We start from the raw sequence: 22,662 nt of genomic DNA on the forward strand, positions 1-22,662 counted from the left end.
AAAAATCTGAAATCAAACTGGCCTAATTGCTCATGAAATTGTCATGTAAGAACATTGCATGAATAGAAATATTTAATCAAGTTAATGTTTTGATATACATGCTTGACAAAAATTTATGGATGATGTTACTGTTCAAATGTTGATACTGCTGTTCTTATGAACATAATGTAAATTTACAGTTATCTATAACATTTAGCCCTGTTTTGTTGGTCTTCTGTCCGTAATAAATTGCACATGTAATTTTTCCACTATACAGGTTCAACATTGTACAACGTACATGTATAAAATGTATGTGCACACATTCTTTTTAATCAAATTGTAATTGTTGAGATTAATCTCTGTCTGACATATCTGTGTTCATGTTGAAATTAGAACTGGTCACCTTTGACCATCCTTTACTGCTGTGGAACGATCTCTACGAGGCTGCTACAAGATGTTGAATTACTTTATAGATTACATGAGGTTTTTTCTCTACACATGTTTCCATCTGTCATTCTGTAGGTTCCGTTAATTTTACAATTTAACAGTCACTTTCTGCATTCTATTTAAATGGAGGGTTTTCTTTCTGTCCAGAAAAAACAGGCAAGAAAAGTGGGTGTCAAAAACTGGGTCCTCCTTTCACCTTCAAGCTGAGTCTTACTATATTGTTTTTAATCATTTTTAACATGCTGTTTGACATCACCATGATCACACTGTGGAACTTCTGGTTGGAAAGTTATCTTTACTCAATTTCAAAAAGTTATGTTGCTGTGAATTACACATTGTTGTCCATGTTTTCTGTTCATATATCCTGGAGTCATGTATTGCAATGTAAATGTAAGGCAAGTATCCTTTCCATTTTTGTTCTCATCATTGTCATCTTGAACCTGTAATACAAAAAGTAACAATTGACAATTGTGTACACAAAAAAAATCCAGTAAGCATGCAGTACATGTATAACAGTATTACTGATAAAAATATTTTTCATATATAAATATGAAGGACTAATTATCAATGATTATATTGTAATCCAAACTTACATGCAAAACTTTTGTGAAAAGAGATGTGTTAAAAACTTAACAATATCCACCTAACATTTTGTAAAATACTCACCAACTATCAAAATAACAAGTTTTTGCAAAATAAAAATAACTCCGCTACATTATGTGTGTATGTAAATATATGTGCCTGTCTCATTTGAACATGTTGAATTGTTTCACATTGTAGTTTCGGTGTCTTTTATAGCTGACTATGCGGTATGGTCTTTGCTCATTGTTCAGGGCCCCTACCGTGACTTAAAGTTGTTAATTTGTGTGTCATTTTGTTCTCTTCTGGAGAGTTGTCATTTTTGCATTCATACCACATCTTCTTTTTCATATTAGATAATTTAATTTAAGTCAAAGCAAAATGAATTTAAATTTATGTATGCATGTTTCCAGTCTCCGATTTGAAACATAAAGGTTCAGGTAGGTAATTCGCCTTTTCCCGAATCTATATATAGGACTATATGGGTAAATGGTAATCTCATTGTTCATACACCAAAATGAAAATAATGTCACATCATTGGATGGAATTCAAATATTTCGTACGTGTGAAGCCAATCACAACTTTTTGGTGAACACTTTTGAAAATATTAGCCAGAATGCATATAAGAGTTCGAAACGACAAATCTATTTTACGTCTTATTTTTTTAAATTATTATACAATTACATTTCAGAACAGTGAATGTTCTAATTTCCAAGCCTATACCAAAAAAGCATTAAACAACATATATACACATGTAGCAACCCAGTGTTGCAATTGTTTTAGGTGAAGCATAAAATATTAGATTTTGACAATATTCATGATATTAAAGCTTGATTTATCACAAGTTTGTACCCTGACATTTCTTTAATTTATGACGTGTTTTTCCCTGTACACCAAAAAATAATTGAATAATAGATGTTGTATATGTGCGCCAAAGAGACAAATCACCATCAAAGTCATAATCCAGTTGGGAACCACCCCACAATGTTATAGAATATTATATATAGTTATTATATATTTTTTTGTAAAAAAAACCCACTTTTTAGTACAAAACGCCTTATATTTTCTGAAAGAACTATATAGAGGGGGACAGGTCTTTTATCAGGACTCCGGGATCGGTGTTTTTAAGCTCAGGATTTTGGGATTGGGTAGAACACAGAAAACATAAAAAAAGTTGAGGCAGGAGGGGAAAAATTTCACCTTAAGGTATCACTCCACAGTTAGGTGTGTAGTTTCGCATTTTGGCCCCTGTGGATTTTTTAAATATGAGAGCTAGTGTGCAATAAAATTCATTTTTGGATAGCTGAGTATTACAATAGCCTTTGTATTGGGTTTATATGAACATCAAGGTTATGTTATGTATGTAATATAGGCTGTTTTCTGTATGACAGTCCGTATTTGCATGTCCATACCATACATTGGTCTGGCAATTATTGTAATGTTTTTTTCCAACTTTTTATCGCACGAACTTTGTGATTGGATTTTACGAAAAAATGAGGCGAAAGACACCCATTTTTTATTTGATCATTAGGAAGATTTAAGAAAACAGTTTCTAAAAAGGTATCACTCAAAAGCATTGAAATTCTAGTTTGATCCAAATTTTGGGGGGATATATGACATGTTCACCCCCCTTTTTGCAATATTTTATGGTAAATAAATGCTGAATGTTGCCATGGATACACATAAAAGGAATTAATTTTCACCCTTTTAACTTTGGAAAATTGAATCTATGGAAGATACTGATTACATACATATGCACATGTACAACAGAAACAGTTAGAAATCCAGAAATAGGGGATGATAAAACATTTTGGGGCTCATTTTTAATTTTATTTTCTAACTGTGGAGTGTGCTACCTTGACCCTTTCAGGATCCGGGAATTCTTTTTTATGAATTTGGGGATTTCATTTATTTTAAATTCAGGACCTCGGGATTGCGAGTTTGTTTAAGCCTGGGATTTCGGGATCAGGACCCCTCCTACCCTCCCTCTATATAGCTATCTGGTATTAAATGGTCAAAACTTGTCCATATGTTTTGTTATACTTCTGGACTTAACATGTTTAATTAACTGAAAAATATCATTTACTTTTATATTATTCAGAAAGTGTGGACGCCTCTTTTAGAAAAGTTGTTTCAAATATGATGTAGTTTTCCTTGTTTTAAGTAAAACATTCTAAGCTTTTCCAAGGATTTTTATAGTAGCACTATACAAACCCTTGCTTTATTCTATTTTTCTTTTCTATAACAGTAAAATAACCTCTTACTTGAGGAAGGGTTCTTCCCAACCTGATAATTACAAATTCATTTATTGGCCTTTTACACAGGCTAGGGCTATTAATTTAACCAGACTTAAAAGCATGCTATAAGGGCATAAGGGACCCCAACATAACTAGTGTACACAATTCAAACAAGAAAACAAACAATCTAATATATATATATACAAACTGAGAAATTACAGGCTATGAACCAAATCAACAAACTACTGAACGACAAGCCCCCAAATCAATCCTCACAGGTACATACACATGCAGCGAGTAATCAGTATGGGTTGTTTTGTTCTGCTGGCATACAATATATTTGCAATTCTGACAACGAACATATTTTGTAAGTAAGGGGAAGGAAACAAATGTTCAGGCATTTTTTTCTGTTATATATTTATATCGTAGTACTCTCACTTGGGATATATAGGTTTAATTATTAATAAAAAAATTGCACAATATATTTATACAGTGTGGTCGGGTGCTTATAGTTTTTAAACAATAAATACAGGTAAGACAGTGATTTGAAAGCAAGTATTAATATCTTTTTATAATATTTACATAAATTGATGTGGGAAATGGACATGATTGCATTTCCAAATGCAGTACAAATGCAGTAAGGGTGATAAAAAAATAAATAACAAATTTCCTGTTATGAAACAAATAGTTGGGGGCGGGTTGGTTGGTCAAACAAGGAATACAATTGGTGTGGCCTATACACATGTTACTCATTTCATAAAGACTGACAAGTATAGCAACACAATAAACCTTATTCTGGTAGTACAAAATGTTGAACATAAAGAACTTCTGTAGCTGTCTCTTAATATATGATTATGTACACAAAAAATGTACAAAGTCAAATGAATGTACACCCTACATCTCCTTTAATTCATATACATATTAAAGAACTAAAACATGTATATATGTACAAAGAAGCATACAGAATAAAATAAGGGTATATATTGTATATATAAGATTTACACTTGGGTACAGGACAAACAGAGGCGAATTTAAGGGGGGGGGCTTATGTTTTTTTTACACCAACAAGTGAAACTATAGCATAACAAATTTCCTGGACAGCTCATGGGTATTTTAAAACTTCACCTAAATTGCACATAAACACTGTGGACCATAAAATGACATGCAATTAAGACAGTTCATACATAGTTTACTATGCAATTCCTTGGTTCAGGGATAATTTCTAAAACAGATGGAAAAAAGGGGGAGAATTTCAACTTCAAGGGTAGATTTTTGTCAAAATGAAGATAGTCGGCTACAGAAAAAAGCAAAAAAAACGACAGAATACTTACTCATAGTCAAGTTATGGCGTACAATTCGACTTGTTAGCTGAAATCCTTGGGTATATGGGCCATTATTCGCCTCTTGCAACAAAAAAAATCCGTCCGTTCAAAACATGTGGATTTCAAGCTTCCTGTTGAATCGGTTTTCCAAATAAGGAAAACAAGCCACGCCTCCGTTGCGAGATCGACAAGTAGGATTTTCATACAATACAAGTTATGGCTTGAAAAATAATGTGACATATAATTTTTATTTTCAACAAATTATCATTATTTATCTAATTCTACATAGTTTATCAATAAAAAGATCAAAATACAAGATCGATTGACGACCAGAGAACTGAAGCGGACAGCGTCGTCACTATGGAGACGCAACGTTACTCATTAATATTCATGAGCATCACAAGAGTTATTTGCCCCTGAAAAAAATGCCTTAACATACCCGCGAAATTGTTGACACAGCAAAGGTTTCTGACACAGAATGAATGTTCTAATGAACTTAATTTTTTTGTTTTCTCTTAGAGCAATTCACTATGCTGTTGAATATTAATCCTCTCAAAAAAATGTTTGAAGAAATTTTCTTTTTATTTATGAAATTTCAAATGAGAAAAATGGAACCCAATTTTTAATCACATCCCCCTTTCCCTTATTCCAAAACTAATCTCAATTAAAATATTCTAATGGAGTTTGCAACAATAACTACTCATCTAAATACATCATAAAATATTAAGATGTAAAAAAAAACTGCTTGTTATCACTGAATGGTAAAGATTATTTAAATTTATCAGTTGGTAGTAAAAAGTGAATATACATTGTATATTGTATATAACAAAGATTTAAGTTGATTCTGGACAAAGAAAGATAACTCCAATTAAAAAAAAACCTGGAAAAAAGATATTTCTTGCTTACTGTTCTGGACAAAGAAAGATAACTCTAATTAAAAAAAAATTGCTATTTCACAATATTGTGAAATTAGATATTTCTTGCCATTGCACAATACTGTGCAATTGAAAAGACTTGCTATTGCACAATACTTAATATAATAATTTTAGATTCTGATTTGGACCAACTTGAAAACTGGGCCCATAAATAAAAATCTAAGTACATGTTTATATTCAGCATATCAAAGAGGCCCAAGAATTTAATTTTTGTTAAAATCAAACTTAGTTTCATTTTGGACCCTTTGGACCTTAATGTAGGCCAATTTGAAAACGGGACCAAAAATGAAGAATCTACATACACAGTTTGATTTGGCATATCAAAGAACCCCATTTATTCAATTTTTGATGAAATCAAATAAAGTTTAATTTTGGACCCAGATTTGGACCAACTTGAAAACTGGGCCAATAATCAAGAATCTAAGTATATTTTTAGATTCAACATATCAAAGAACCCAACCGATTCATTTTTTGTCAAAATCAAACTAAGTTTAATGTTGGACCCTTTGGACCTTAATGTAGACCAATTTGAAAACATGACCAAAAGTTAAGAATCTACATACACAGTTAGATTCGGCATATCAAAGAACCCCAATTATTCAATTTTGATGAAATCAAACAAAGTTTAATTTTGGACCCTTTGGGCCCCTTTTTCCTAAACTGTTGGGACCAAAACTCCCAAAATCAATACCAACCTTCCTTTTATGGTCATAAACCTTGTGTTTAAATTTCATAGATTTCTATTTACCTTTACTAACGTTATGGTGCGAAAACCAAGAAAAATGCTTATTTGGATCCCTTTTTGGCCCCTGATTCCTAAACTGTTGGAACCAAAACTCCCAAAATCAATACCAATCTTCCTTTTGAGGTCATAAACATTGTGTTTAAATTTCATTGATTTCTATTTACCTAAACAAAAGTTATTGTGCGAAAACCAAGAATAATGCTTATTTGGGCCCTTTTTTGGCCCCTTATTCCTAAACTGTTGAAACAAAAACTCCCGAAATCAATCCCAACCTTTCTTTTGTGGTCATAAACCTTGTGTCAAAATTTCATAGATTTCTATTAACTTAAACTAAAGTTATAGTGCGAAAACCAAGAAAATGCTTATTTGGGCCTTTTTTGGCCCCTAATTTCTAAAATGTTGGGACCAAAACTCCCAAAATCAATACCAACCTTCCTTTTATGGTCATAAACCTTGTGTTAAAATTTCAAAGATTTCTATTCACTTTTACTTAAGTTAGAGTGCGAAAACTAAAAGTATTCGGACGACGACGACGACGACGACGACGCAGACGACAACGCCAACGTGATAGCAATATACGACGAAATTTTTTTCAAAATTTGCGGTCGTATAAAAACTTGACTGAGCAGCACTAAGCCTACTAAAAACTGGACCCTGTAAGATCTTTTTCAAACAATGAAAGCAATATACTGTAGTTATCCAATGATTATCAGTCGAAACATTCATTCAAAGATGAAAACCTGATGAAAATAAAGGTTCCTTTGCAACTACATAATATCATTGTATATTTTACAAGTCCCTTATCAAACAATTGCCCAGATATCAGATATTTTTAAATCATTGAACAAAACGTAAGCAAATGTACAAAATGCCTTCATGAATATTTCAGCAATTTGTAGATGTGTAAAGGGACATACATTGTAACTTAAGAACGGTGAAAGTGACACCATCACAATTAAAACTTTATTTGTGTTTTGTGGTAATAAGCATTGTGTATTAGTTTCATAACATTTGGTAGAGGCAAACTGAAGTTAAAGAACGGAAACCAATTTCGGGACGTACAGTAAGACAAGGGTAAAATATAATGCTCCTTCCGCAATGACGGGGGCATAAAAAATTGAGTTGTCCCGCATTCATTGACATTTGGGTTATTGAGTGACAAACCATCATCTTTATTTCTTAAAGTGAAATTAAAAAACTTTTTTTTCTATCTTTACGATGGTTCTGTATAGATCTGCTCTATATGAATACAAGTTGGCTAGTAGTGGTGCACCTTTTGGTACCCATTGTAATTCCAACAAAAAATCAACAAATATGATGCAGATAACAAAATAAAGGTTTTGATTTTATTTACATGATACATTCGTCCAACATATGTAACAATGACACAATAAATATCAAAATATATGTACACATAAAAACAATTCATAGATATAGAAAGATGTGGTATGAACTGTGCCAATGAGACAACTCTCCTTCCAAGTCACCTTTATAAAAGTAAACCATTATAGATCAAGGTACGGTATTTAACACGGAGCCTAGGCTCACACCGAACAGCAAGCAATAAAGGGCCTCTGTCTCCAGTCCACATCTTATTGTATGCCTATGTGTTAATGAAAGTTCACAATTTCTTCCTCAAATGGTCAATTTAAAGACGTTTTAGATAATTAAATCATAGCATTTGCACTTTAAATTATTTGTTTTATGACCTAGGATGTAGGCAATGTTCTCTGTTTTTTGCCCCAGGGACCTCAAATTTCCTAAATTAGTCTGCTGTTTCTAGCAATATGGAATATCTAGTATATATTGGGGATAGGACACACTAGTGTAAGTTTTGTTGAGATATTTTTTGTGTTTCTAGTTTGGATTGTTTATGTCGTTGTGACAAAAAAGCAGATTTAGTTGTTACGGTTTACTTTTGGGTTATCGACAGGACAAAAACTCTCAACCAATAATATTGAGGAAGGATCTATGATTTTCAATGACAGCGAAAAGTAAATATAAGCACTTCTTAACAATTTAACTTACAAATATGCCTATATTATGATTTTTATTGCATTCATGGCTTTAAGTAAACTATGCATATTGTAAACTGTGAATTTATGCTGAGTCATCTAAGTCAATGCCAAGGGTTTTTTCAAATTAGGGTATTTATAAAACTTAATATTTGGGTAAATTTCATTAAAAATCTGTGAGACAAACCAAATGTGGTTAAATTTTGTATGTTCTCTTTTTTCGCCCAATAAAGGTTGCATTTCTGTAAATATTGACAATGCAATTTCCCATAGGAACTTCTTTTACGGCTAAAACTGCACCACTTTTCTATGAAGTTTTGAAAAAAATCATATCCTAGAATGGAAAGTTTATATGCATTTCTATTTTTTTCAAAGGTAAAAAATTTGGGCTGTGCTGCATATTTTTAACGTGTATATGCCCCGAACTTCTAAAAGTTTAAACTAACACTAAATTCTTAACTACCCCTACCTTATCTGCAGGATTACCACATATTTCAATATAAACAAACATTATGAGAGTATTGCATGACAATACATAGTCCCTTACCGGTAAATAATTCATTTTACTGGAACAAAATGATAAATTGATCTATATCTTGTCATGGTGTAAACTAAATAACAAATATAAAGTCAATATAGTCCAGCATGACGAAAAAAAGTGTGGAAAACTGATTATCACTCTGCACAAAATCATCAGACCGGAACAAAATTCGAACTTTATCTTTAACTTGTCATGATAAAACTATACACCAATTATTAAACCAATATCTTCAAGCATAACAAAAAAAAGTGCAGAAAATTAATTATTTAAGTGATTTTTTTAAGTCCAAGGACACAAACTCTGCACAAAATCATCACACCGGAACATAATTCAAACTTGATCTGTTACTTGTCATGATAAAACTATATATCAAATTTTAAATCAATATCTTCAAGCATGAAGAAAAAAAAGTGTGGAATGGACAGACGGACGGAGTGCAAACCTAAAGTCCCCTTCGACTTTTCCGGTAGGGGACTAACAATATGCATGTGTATATTTACTGGTAAAAATCCCAAGTTATGTCTCTATGAATATTCTTTATCTCCCAAAAAGAAGCGTGGTTTGAGAAACAGCTGTATTTACAAAATGCAACCTATAATCTTAATACAAATAAAACTTGCATTTTGCATATAAATATCTTACATAATTTAAATATTGCAAAAATTACACAACGGAGTCTTGTGTAGAGTACCAAATTATAAGGTTGGTTTTAAAAAAAAATGTAGCTGATACTTCATCTATAAAAAGTATCAGTATAGTATCATATGGGATGACCAAATTAACAATGTAAACTTAATCTTATTAATCATGTTAATTGCATATGAAAAGTGATGACATCAAGCATTATGAGAGTAGTGCATAACAATACATAGTCTGTTTTAAAGTAATTGTGCTGTAACAAAATATAAAGTTGATTTATAACTTGTCATTGTGTAAACAAATATCAAGTCAATATCTTCGAGCAGGACGTAAAAAAAGTGTGAACAAATTTAGAATAAAGTTTAAAAAAATAGAACACATACTGACATAACACTGTTTAGATATTAAATGGAATAAGGGATTTGTAAACACAAATATTCAGTTTCTACAATTATTACTAACGATTGGAGTGTATTAGAACAGTTTTTTTTCTTTCAAATGTACATACAGCCAAAAAATTGGTTAGCATATGTTTTGGTTAGTTATACTAAGCAAAAGCTCTGCTACTTTTTCCTCTTTTGAAAAGGATTAAATCTTTTCAAAAGTGTCTTAACCTTTCCCTCCTTCTCCTTTTTCTCGTGTGGAATGTATTTCTTCACACCTACTGTTTTAATTATTTCCACCAAACATGAAGCACCTCTTTCAATATTAACTAGAGCTTGGACCAAAACACCAATTGTTGGCTTCACTCTTTGATCTTCTCTCCACTGGAATAATATATCTTTGCATTGTGCGACTAAATTCCGTCCATTATTGTATTGAATGGTATCTAAAGATGTTATAGATAATCCTAATTCTATACCCAGTTGGAAGGATACCACTCCTATAACTTGTGATAGTTCATCCAATATTTCATCTGTTGGAATCAAATCCAAATATTCTTCGCTAATATCTGTAAAAATTAAATATTTGTATAGACACATTAATTCACAAAATCTAACACACAAAATTCATAATTCATAAAAGTGTAACTGCATTAATAAACAAAAACTTACAATGCGTAAATATGTTGATTCTCAACAGCTTTTACTTCTTCATTAAAATATGTGAAAAGCATTCCACAGAAAACGTTGACTAGTCAGATATAGCTGCTGTAAGTGTATTAGTTAATGTCAGTAACTAAGTCCATGTATATGTTCTGTGGAATCATTTTTTTTTCGTGGGTACCATTTTTCAGAGATTAAAGAAAACTTGCATATTGCTGGATATTTGAATTCCTGGTTTTGCGAAGTCTACAAACAGTTCTTTAAAAACTTGTATTTCGTTGAAAATTTAAATTCGTGGTTTCACTGTTCCCACGATATCCACGAAAATTATTATCCAACAAATCTATCCACAGTTCATTACTGAATTATAACACAGCATTATTATACTCGCTTAATTATACTCGCTTTATTATACTCGTTTTTCAAACAAAATGCAGATCGACAAAAAATCATTCCTCTTGAAGGATGCCGTTTGTAATAGATTTGAACAAACAGTGCTGTATGGGGACTAGGTAAATGAATGCATAGGTTTTTTTTTATAGGGATGTCCATTGTTATTTTCCTTCATCAAAACACTATTTATATTTTCAAACAACATTCATGACCAATATTTATCTTAGAACCCAATGATGTATGATATCTGGCACTGGTTTCCAATTGAAATTAACTATGTTTGTCACTTCCCTTTTCAAACAAATACATATTTGTTAAAGCTTGCAACACAACAAAAAGGACAATATACTGTTCTGTGTCTTAATCTTATGACATATTTCATGATAAAGATGGGTTGTCTGACTTGAGAATGATGGGCAACAGACATTAAGAATACAGAAAAAGGAAAAAAGAACGAATATTGAATAATAATGGTATTAAAATATACCAAACATTTAGAAAATTTGACAACAAAAACATTCATTTGTTCACAAATGTTTGCCCATGCATCTTGTATCAAGTCAAATAAGAAAGATAGAACAAAATAATGGACATGTTACCAGTGAATATACTTATACAGTTCATAAATCTAATGTAATCCATTAAACCTGTAATTTCTTTATCATTGCAACACAGTTTTTTGGCAATTTTAGTTTGAAATATTTTAAACCAGAAGATTGAGAAATGTATGAAAATTTGAAACAGTTATAACAGATATTTTATATATAACTATGTATATTAATTTTATTCACACATTGTCGCCCATAAGTGTACAAAATAGACAACTTGTAGTGCTACCTTCATTGTTATCTTTTAACAAACAAGTCATTAAAATACTTACTGCATTTTCCCTTTCGGATTCTTTTCACCTACAAAAAGGATTTCTAGTAAATTAGATATATTAACAAATATATTTTCAAGGTTCAAGTTGATATGACTACAACTTGATAGATAGCAATCTTGAACTTAAAAGGACAGACGCACATACTGAAAAACGCTATACCCATACCGGTGTTGGCGAACAGTATTAAACATTAAATACATTAATGACAATTTACTGTTTGGCAAAATTAGAAAAAAAAAATTAGCATCTAGTTTGTAAATCAAATCCATTAATGGATGTCAGGAAGTTACATGTGTAGGAAAATCGATGTTCATACTATATCTCGGTGGTTTTTTTCAGTTTACCCTACAACTATTTGAGCATCGCTAGTTAACAATACCTATGTTTTTCAAATAACAGATTTAGTTGAATTATAAGATATAATCTGAATGTATCTATGAATCTCCTCTAGGGATGTTTAAAGGATCTTACAAACCACAACTCAACTTGGGCAAAACAGTATACCGAATCTTGAATTAAAAAGCCAATCAAGCGGAACTTTTAGTTGTAAAAATAATAACAAGAGAATAGTACTGTATAGATCCGAGATACCACTGAGTTTGATATTCCCTGATTGTGTAATGCCGATATTAATTGTGGCATAACACAAAGTTTCTACCACAGCTCATAGTTATATATAATAAAACGACAAAATGACAAAAATATTACTTTTTTAAATTATTTTATATATCTTTAAAAAACTTGGTACTTAACATTTATTTAAGGAACAATTTGTTTTAATTTTTTTTTTATCAAAATTACAAGTTATGAATAACTTCGTCATAAAATCACAAGGTTACATCTATTTTTATCTGTCTATCTCTAAGATAAGATTTTTAGGGGAAATAATATTTTATTGCTCAAAGAGACCAATCTTTGACCAAGAAGTATTGCATCAGAAAGGCAATTAGTGTTTTAGGAGGATTCAAATAGTGTTATATCTCATGGGGAAAGTAACCAGATATTTGTAATCATTTGTTAAAGCTAGTTAAACCTGTATGAATGGACACCTATAAAAATAACAGAAGTTACTTATTTATAATATAGCAGTAATATTTGAAACATTATTCTTGTATAGGTTATTTTGAAAATTACTTGCTTAAGTGACCTAACTTAACAATGGTTTTATGTTTTTTTAGTTTTTAAAGAAAATTACGCCTACTTTAGGAAAAGTTGTAATTATTCATTATTTAAAGCCTGGTTTAAAGGGGGATTACCACCATTGTTTTCCCTCTAGTATGTCATGTTTGGGTTTTTTCAAATTGTACGGATTTAGCTTTCTTTTAAGTAAAGAAATATGGATATTTAATTGGCACTATTATCACATCATCTTTTATCTAAGTACTTGGCATGAGTAAAGGTTTATCCTGTCCAGTACTACAGTAGAATTTATTTCCCTTATTAGCCTTTGTTTAATAAGTATTTTCAAAAGAAATGAGCAGAATTTATCTATGTTTTAAATAAAGAAATGCTTTACATGAGTAAAGATTTATCCGGTCATGTACTACAGTAAACATACAAAATAACTTTTCAGTGCATATAAGAAAATAATTATATTACATGTTTGTTTCATTTTAATACGTTATTTTGATTGGCTAACAGCAATTTCGCGTCATTCTGAAATTAACCTCCATTACAAATTGAAATGTAAATTTCATGATGACACAAGCTTTCACAATAGAGTGCTCATTGGCAATCACACCACATCTTCTTTATTTACTGCACAGGTAAATAAAAGAAAGACTTGATAAAAATCATGTTTTTATTATCATAGCAAAACAAATTAGTTATAAGTATTGAACGCTTCTTTTAGTAATTTCATAGGGTTGTAAAAGCGTTGACTGTGGGAACATTTTTAGAATGAAAGGCTTCATGCAAAATATACTTCGTTCAACGCATTTACACCCCAATAAATTTACAAACAGAAGCATTCAATTCATAAGTATAAACATCAATAGAAGTTAACCAATCAAACTATCTCCCCCTTTGTTTCCCTGTTAACAAAATATAGTTTTGTATTGCTTTGGAACTCCCAAGATACATGTTTATCACTCCAAAAAACTTTTCTGCAATGAAATGAAGGGTTAATTTCCAACAACTGTCAAATTAATGAAATATAAAACTAGAGGCTCTAAAGATACTGTGTCCCTAACCTTGGTCTATGTGCATATTTAACAAAGGACACAGATGGAGACATGACAAAATTGTGTTTTGTTGATGGTTAAGTGTTTGTAGATCTTATTTTACTGAAATTCTTGATGCTTACATTTATCTCTATCTAAAATGAACTTGGCCCAGTAGTTACAGTGGAAAATATTTTGTAAAAATTTTCAAAATTTGTGAAAATTGTTAAAAATTGACTATAAAGGGATATAACTCCTTAAGTGGTCAATTGACCATTTTGGCTATGTTGACTTATTTTTAAAGTCTTACCTTGCTGTACATTATTGCTGTTTACAGTTCTCTCTATCTATAATAATATTCAAGATAATAACCAAAAACTGCAAAATTTTCTTAAAATTACCAATTCAGGCAGCAACCCAAAAACGGGTTGCCTGAATGGTCTGAAAATTTCAGAGCAGATACATCTCGACCTAATGAACAATTTCATCCTGTCAGATTTACTCCAAATGCTTTGGTTGCAGTGATATGAGCCAAAAAACTATATTTGACCCCTATGTTCTATTTTTAGCCATGTCGGCCATCTTCGTTCGCAGGCGGGATCATCTCACACAATTTTAAAATAAGATACCCTTATGATGATTGTGGACAGGTTTGGTTAAATTTTTCTTAAGTTGTTTCAAAGGAGAAGATTTTTGTAAAAGATTATAGAAATTTACGAAAATTGTTAAAAATTGACTATAAAGGGCATGGACTCCTTAAGGGGTCAACTGACCATTTTAGTCAGTTGACTTATATGTAGATTTTACTTTGCTGAACATTATTGCTGTTTACAGTTTATCTCTATTGATTATTATATTCAAGATAATAAACAAAAATGGCCAAATTTCCTCAAAATTACTAATTCAGGGGCAGCAACCTAACAAAAGATTGTCCGATTCATCTTTAAATTTCAGGGCATTAAGATCTTGATCTGATAAACTATTTTATTTCATCAGATTTGCTCTAAATGCTTTGGTTTTAGAGAAATAAGCCAAAATCTACATTTTACTCCTTTGTTCTATTTTTAGCCATGGCCGGGTCACCGGACACAATTTTTAAATTAGATACTCTAATGATGATTGTGGCCAAGTTTGGTTAAATTTGGCCCAGTAGTTTCAGAAGGAAGGTTTCAAAACATTCAAAAACATATTCTTTCAGTGAAAACTTCATATTTCTTTTCAAGCATTGTACGGTACTAATTATATAATGAACAATTTTTCATCTAATTTTTAGTTTTGTAAAATTAATGCAAGATTTATTTTAATAGACCAGATGTTTACACAGGTTTTCATTGAGCTTCCTCTATAATGCTCTACTTTCCTTATCATAGATTTGATTGACATCTTACTGGATCATGATAATTATTGTCACATAAACTCCAAAGAGCCTTCTTAAAAAGCTCCAAGCATCCTCCGAGCATGCTTGGAGCTTCCTCGTAAGAATAAATCTATGATCCCTAATCATCTCTGCTACTAACCTGACAAATACAATGTGTGTGTTGTTATAAGTTTCATATATGCAATGTTACCTGACAAAGCATATGTGTTGTTAGTTTCATGTATGTTACTTTACCTGACACAACATATGTGTTGTTAGTTTCATGATTGTTACATTACCTGACACAACATATGTGTAGTTAGTTTCATCTCTGTTACATTACCTGACACAACATATGTGTAGTTAGTTTCATCTCTGTTACTTTACCAGACACAACATATGTGTAGTTAGTTTCATCTCTGTTACGTTACCTGACACACCATTTGTGTAGTTAGTTTCATGTATGTTACTTTACCTGACACAACACGTGTGTAGTTAGTTTCATCTCTGTTAAAGCCTTTGCTATGTTGATGAATCTTCCTGAAATTTTTTCTCTCCAGTTGACCAGAATTCTGTACTTGACAATCTGAATATAATCAGGGTTATTCCGTTGAAGTTCTTCCCATGCTTTAAACGTCATACCAAGATGTATGGCCAATTCACGTATGGTGGTTTCGTCACAAGCTGATGCAAATCTTTGAAGTTCAATATCACTCGGTATCTGATTCAACGCACCGTCATGTAAACCTAAGAATGCACACAATATACTTCTTATACAGAGAATCAAACCCTGATCGATCTGCTAAATAGTATAAGATTCTAAATTTAGTGTTGCTTTTTTAGATGAAACAAAAATATACGTATGGTACTCGTAGTTTGAAATATCAGTTATAACGAATTTATATGTATTTTACTGATACAAGTGAACACTTTGTATATCAATTGGATATATATCATTATCGCTATTTGACGAAATTTTCCTTACATTTTACTGACTGATAAATTCCTGTCTCAGCACAGCAGAGTGATATGAAAAATTATCGATAGACACTATGGGCATACGTACCGTTTTCAATGATATTAACAGCGCCGTCATAGGTAAAAGAGATATACAGATTATCATTGGTCATCTCAACTCGATTGCCTTTCTCACTTTCGCTGTATCGGCTGAAGCAAGAAAATCAATCTCGTTGAGATGATCAACGATAATCTTTAAATATGTTTGTATTTTAGTGGTAAATACAAGTGTTCAGTTTAAATAGACAATTGCCCACATAAGTTACTGTATTGTCTAATAACAATGCGGTATTCAAAGAACAAAAACACTTATTCAAGTCAGTTTATCTACAATTATAAGTTGTGAATGTCCCCTGGTATCTTGCGCATTTGATTTGAGTGGAAACACTGTCATCTGATCTAAATCCTGTATTTAGATGGGTCCTGTTGTTTTTGTGAAATGTTTTATCATTTCTATTTTTTGTGAAATGTTTTAACATTTCTATTTTTTGTGAAATGTTGTATCATTTCTATTTGTATTCTCATCGTTTCTAATTGTTAGCTATATGTGTTACAATGAATTTGTATAATCAGTGATTATGTAGAATCCCTGAAATTTGTACAATGTCTGTGCAAACAACCAAACAAAGTTGGCAAGCAAGGCATTTTAAATCTTGGTTTGCATGCTTTATTATTTTCACTGTAACAATCGTTTTACTGCCGGTCTAAAGAAGACCAAGTGTCCATATTTGATTATTTCTATTCCCCAGTCAACCTTGGGGGTATAAAAAAAGATGTCTCATGATTGTCAATAGGACAACTATCTTCCAGAACTCAAATAACAAAGATGAATTCAATTATAAGTAACTGTATGACCTTCAACAATAAGAAACACTCATCATTGCTCATACTGTAAATTCAACCATAAAAGGTATCAACATGAAAAATTTGAAAAGATCAAAAAGAAAATTAACAGTTTGTTCTGATATCCCACTCATAATATTGTTTGTCAATGTTTGAACTATAAAATACGGCACAACACCCTAATTTTGAAACTTTCTAAAAGATATCATAACAAAATATGAACATGTGTATTCGTCAACGGATTATTTAACATAAACTGTAAGTCCTCGCATGTTTTTGACACTATAAAAGCTAAACTGTAGAAGCCCATCTTTAGGTTGAACCATTGTATTGAACAGTTTAATGCTATTTACCTGTACAGTCCACTTCACATTGTTCTTTTGTCTGAAACAAGATATTACTCCATCAACATACACTTATGACAATAGTGGTATAAAGATATGCTACATGTGTTTTTTTTTCTAACTGAAGTACATACTGATGCTGTTAAGATTATAGATTATTTGAAAAGCCTCAATATGGAATGTATTATGTTATAAGAAGAAACAAAAGCACGAATAACGTATCAGGATAAGAATAATTAACGATTAATTATGATTGAAAGCAATGATTATTGACTATTTAAATATAAAACATTAGTATCCATCACTTAATTCTACAAAACTGAAAAAGGTTAAAGGTGTCGCAAAAGGGCATTAACAATCTTTTCTAGGATATGTTTGCATTCTTTCATTTCATTTTTGCTAATGTGCTTTGTCTATATGACTTTTTGTGCTTCTTTGTAACATTTTTGTTTGTGTTTATAGTGATTAAGATTATAAAACAATGTTTACAGCTGTACCCCTATTTTTGACATTTTTATCTATTATGTTTGATTGTTTTGTTCACACATCGTTGCCAATTTATTGGAAATCGATGCGACTATAATACAAGTGAGAGGTTTAGCTAGCTATAAAAACAGGTTGAATCCACCATTTTCGATATGACAAAATGTTTGTACCTATTCAGGAATATGACAGTTGTTATTCATTAGTTTGATGTGTTTGAGATTTTGATTTTGTCATTTGAGTATGGACTTTCCGTTTTGAGTTTTCCTAGTTCAGTATTTTTATGATTTTACTTTTCTAACTACAACCAAAACTTTGCATATTTAATACTGCAGATAAAAACTTAGCAGAGACACGAACTAATGAAAAAAGTAAAATCATTTAGAATACAAGCTCCATGATTGATGTATACCTGATCTTGATTCCAAATATTCCAACTGTCTTTAGTATGTACAATCTTATGTTTATCACAGATCCATTCATCAGTTGTGAATGCTGCCTCTTCGGGGATATGACATTCTAACCAGGAGCATGCATATTCAATGTGAAAGGGTAGTTTTTGACTGATAGAGGAGACATGGACTGTGGACTGATAGAATTCTGAGATTCTCTCTAATGTTGTGAACATGCATTCCTTGATACAAGTGGCAATATCTGGTACAATCAGTCCATTGGAGGTTTTGTGGACTATGTAGAGCAATATCTTGTTACCTTCAACACAGACAACAATAGTATGTGCCTTATCAAATGATAAACCAACGAATCCTGAAAACAGGAGTTTTTTTCCTTCATATGTCTTCACGGTCCACATACTTAGACATGCACTAATGAGACGATTCGGTAAGGCTGGTGGTATAATTGTCCCTTTGAAAACAAAAGCTACAGTGATGGTTTTCTCTGGTGTACATTCGTAGGTCATGAATCTTGTATCATTTCTTTTAGTAAGCATACAGGGAACAAAGAAGTTTTCCACTGGTAACCGACTTCCCGTATTAGTATCATATCTACGTTGCTCTGATATAATATCAAGGTGTATCAGTATATTAAATATGTACTCTTTAAATGGTAAAATTTGACAAAATTCTTCTTGCTCCCAAATCTGGTAGAGGTCTTCTTTTTGTATCATTCCATTTTCAGACATCTTTTTGAAGGTTTTCCTTGTTTTATCTTCTTTTGGCCAGAATACAACATCTATGGAAATAGGAATACAAATATAATCTTAAGACTTGAAATAAATGTCAAAATATATTTATATTGAAAGGCATTACTTCTCTATAAAAGCTATATATCTCACCTAGATCAGCACCAGAAAAATAACTAGTCTTAATAATCTAATTATATGTCCTATTTCAGTACAAATTAACTTTCCTTATTCTGTATTCAAAAATTAATTTCTTTCCCAATTTGAAAAATATTGCCCCCAAAAAATCGCGTATATATTTTAAATAATGTTTTCTGTACGAGCAAAATAAATGGCAATGGTGGAATGCAATCTGAATGTATTTTTCAACCAAACCAAAGGTAATAACAAATGCTCCTTCTCGTGATAAAAAATGAATTTATTTAGTTATAACATCCATAACAGCCCTTTGCATTTTCTAAATGATTTGTTAAGGTTTAATTATCATTCTTTTAATGTAAGAGTGACTGTTTATTTGAAGCCAGATACGGGTTATAATTTTTTTTTTTATTTTACATTTCAAAAAAACTTTTAAAAGTCATTCATTGGTTAAAAGAACAAAATGCTACATCTATTTATGTCTTTAAGGGAAATCACCAACCATTATAAACAAAATGAAGAATAACACTATGCAAAAATGTAAACGAGAAGAAAGTCCATTGGGTATATGTAGAAAAGTGTATTTCCTAACAACATTTGTAAAGCTGTTGGTCGTCCATCTTAATGTATAGACTGATTTTGTTTTTAAATTCATCATCTTAACATAGGTCTACAAAGTGTCACAATGAAAACTATATATTTTAAAACAATATGTTGTTGTTCTCTTAGCAATGCTTAAATTTCAACTTTTGTAAATATTCAATATATTTGGTAGAAAACATTCGTATAACTATGATGCCAGTGATGGCGAATGTGTTAATATTATGAAATTTACCTCAATATGTTATGCCAAGATTCACTTCAGAGTTACAAAAGATATTGTATGGCAGTATAGTTGAATGACTTTAACCATAAAATTATTTTTTTAATGAGCCCACCTAACACACGGCTAATTTGTATTTCATTTGAGAGGTAAGCATCTGTTCTATCTGTTTTGCCGGGTCGTAAACAATTCGTACAGTCAATTTCCGTCAAATCAAGATCAAAGGTCAAGGACGAATAATTGCATATTTTCCAAGATGTCAGATTGATTGCATATTCTGACTTCTATATAAAAAATTCATGTATGCAAACAATTTAAACTTTTAGCAGAGAGATTAACAGCCATTTATCAAACGCATTTTTAAATATTTAAAGCGTGTTTTGGATCGACAGCACATGCTTCCTGAAATTCGAGTAAAAGTTAACAGAATGAGTGAAAACCCAAATTTTTGTTTCTGATTCAACTGCTCATTACTCAAAACTAGGTGAAATCCTGTAATAAGTTTTAAGGAAGTTTTTGAAGTCATCAATTTCCTATAATTATGATTACGTCTAATCAAACAGCAAATAATAACAACTCATACAGTTGCCAAACCAGATGCTCCGCAGGGCGTAGCTTTATACGACCGCAGAGGTTGAACCCTGAACTGTTGGGGCAAGTATGGACACAACATTCAAAGCTGGATTCCACTCTAAATTTGGATTGTGATTAAATAGTTGACACAGCATAGGTTTCTGACACAGAATGAATGTATTCAAATGAACTTAATTTTTTTGTTTTCTCTTAAGCAATTCACTATGCTGTTGAATATTAATCCTCTCAAAAAAATGTTTGAAGAAATTTTCTTTTTATTTATGAAATTTCAAATGAGAATAATTGAACCCAATTTTTTAATCACATCCCCCTTTCCCTTATTCCAAAACTAATTTCAATTAAAATATTCTAATGGAGTTTGCAACAATTACTACTCATTTAAATACATCATAAAATATTAAGATGTAAAAAAGACTGCTTGTTATCACTGAATGGTAAAGATTATTTAAACTTATCAGTTGGTAGTAAAAAGTGAATATACATTGTATATTGTATATAACAAAGATTTAAGTTGATTCTGGACAAAGAAAGATAACTCCAATTTAAAAAAAATCTTGCAGATATTTCTTGCCTACTATACTGGACAAAGAAAGATAACTCTTAATTAAAAAAAAAATTGCTATTTCACAATATTGTGAAATTAGATATTTCTTGCCATTGCACAATACTGTGCAATTGAAAAGACTTGCTATTGCACAATACTTAATATAATAATTTTAGATCCTGATTTGGACCAACTTGAAAACTAGGCCCATAATCAAAAATCTAAGTACATGTTTAGATTCAGCATATTAAAGAGGCCCAATAATTTAATTTTTGTTAAAATCAAACTTAGTTTAATTTTGGACCCTTTGCACTTTAATTAAGACCAATTTTGAAACTGGACCAAAAATTAAGAATCTACATACACAGTTAGATTTGGCATACCAAAGAACCCCAATTATTCAATTTTTGATGAAATCAAACAATGTTTAATTTTGGACCTCGATTTGGGCCAACTTGAAAACTGGGCCAATAATCAAAAATCTAAGTACATTTTTAGATTCAGCATATCAAAGAACCCCAAGGTTTCAATTTTTGTTAAAATCAAACGTAGTTTAATTTTGGACCCTATGGACCTTAATGTAGACCAATTTGAAAACGGGACCAAAAATTAAGAATCTACATTCACAGTTAGATTCGGCATATTAAAGAACCCCAATTACTCAATTTTGATGAAATCAAACAAAGTTTAATTTTGGACCCTTTGGGCCCCTTTTTCCTTAACTGTTGGGACCAAAACTCCCAAAATCAATACCAACCTTCCTTTTATAGTCATAAACCTTGTGTTTAAATTTCATAGATTTCTATTTACTTATACTAACGCTATGGTGCGAAAACCAAGAAAAATGCTTATTTGGGTCCCTTTTTGGCCCCTTATTCCTAAACTGTTGGGACCGAAACTCCCAAAATCAATACCAACCTTCCTTTCGTGGTCATAAACATTGTGTTTAAATTTCATTGATTTCTATTTACTTTAACTAAAGTTATAGTGCGAAAACCAAGAATAATGCTTATTTGGGCCCTTTTTTGGCCCCTAATTCCTAAACTGTTGAAACCAAAACTCCCAAAATCAATCCCAACCTTTCTTTTGTGGTCATAAACCTTGTGCCAAAATTTCATAGCTTTCTATTAACTTAAACTTAAGTTATAGTGCGAAAACCAAGAAAATGCTTATTTGGGCCCTTTTTGGCCCCTAATTCCTAAAATGTTGGGACCAAAACTCCCAAAATCAATACCAGCCTTCCTTTTATGGTCATAAACATTGTGTTAAAATTTCATAGATTTCTATTCACTTTTACTAAAGTTAGAGTGCGAAAACTAAAAGTATTCGGACGACGACGACGACGACGACGACGCCAACGTGATAGCAATATACGACGAAAATTTTTTAAAAATTTGCGGTCGTATAAAAACCGCAATCTTCTTCCTTTTTTTAAAAATTGTATGTGGTCAATGT

General features: G+C 31.3%; 1 protein-coding gene across 1 annotated transcript; it reads right to left on the reverse strand.

Annotated features, from left to right (window-relative positions):
* Nucleotides 1–10,002: 10,002 nt before the first annotated feature.
* On the reverse strand, nucleotides 10,003–19,108 carry LOC134718395 (uncharacterized). The gene is made up of 5 exons (XM_063580895.1): nucleotides 18,380–19,108; nucleotides 17,494–17,524; nucleotides 15,756–16,027; nucleotides 11,759–11,786; nucleotides 10,003–10,391 (listed from the first exon to the last, which is right to left on the reverse strand). The coding sequence occupies exons 1-5, from the start codon at nucleotides 19,106–19,108 to the stop codon at nucleotides 10,003–10,005; spliced, it is 1,449 nt and encodes a 482-aa protein (XP_063436965.1).
* Nucleotides 19,109–22,662: the final 3,554 nt, after the last annotated feature.

This window comes from Mytilus trossulus, chromosome 5, assembly GCF_036588685.1.
Source record: "Mytilus trossulus isolate FHL-02 chromosome 5, PNRI_Mtr1.1.1.hap1, whole genome shotgun sequence".
In the NCBI taxonomy this organism is placed as follows: Eukaryota; Metazoa; Mollusca; class Bivalvia; order Mytilida; family Mytilidae; genus Mytilus; species Mytilus trossulus.

Bases quoted from the DNA above. Each gene is read 5' to 3' on its own strand.
- LOC134718395 (XM_063580895.1), bottom strand. From the start codon at position 19,108: ATGTCTGAAAATGGAATGATACAAAAAGAAGACCTCTACCAGATTTGG. The intron at 17,525-18,379 runs GTATACATCAAT...ATCTTGTTTCAG, and splicing joins ATATTTGGAATCAAGATCAG to ACAAAAGAACAATGTGAAGT. The intron at 10,392-11,758 runs GTAAGTATTTTA...TAATTTTTACAG, and splicing joins AATCCGAAAGGGAAAATGCA to ATATTAGCGAAGAATATTTG.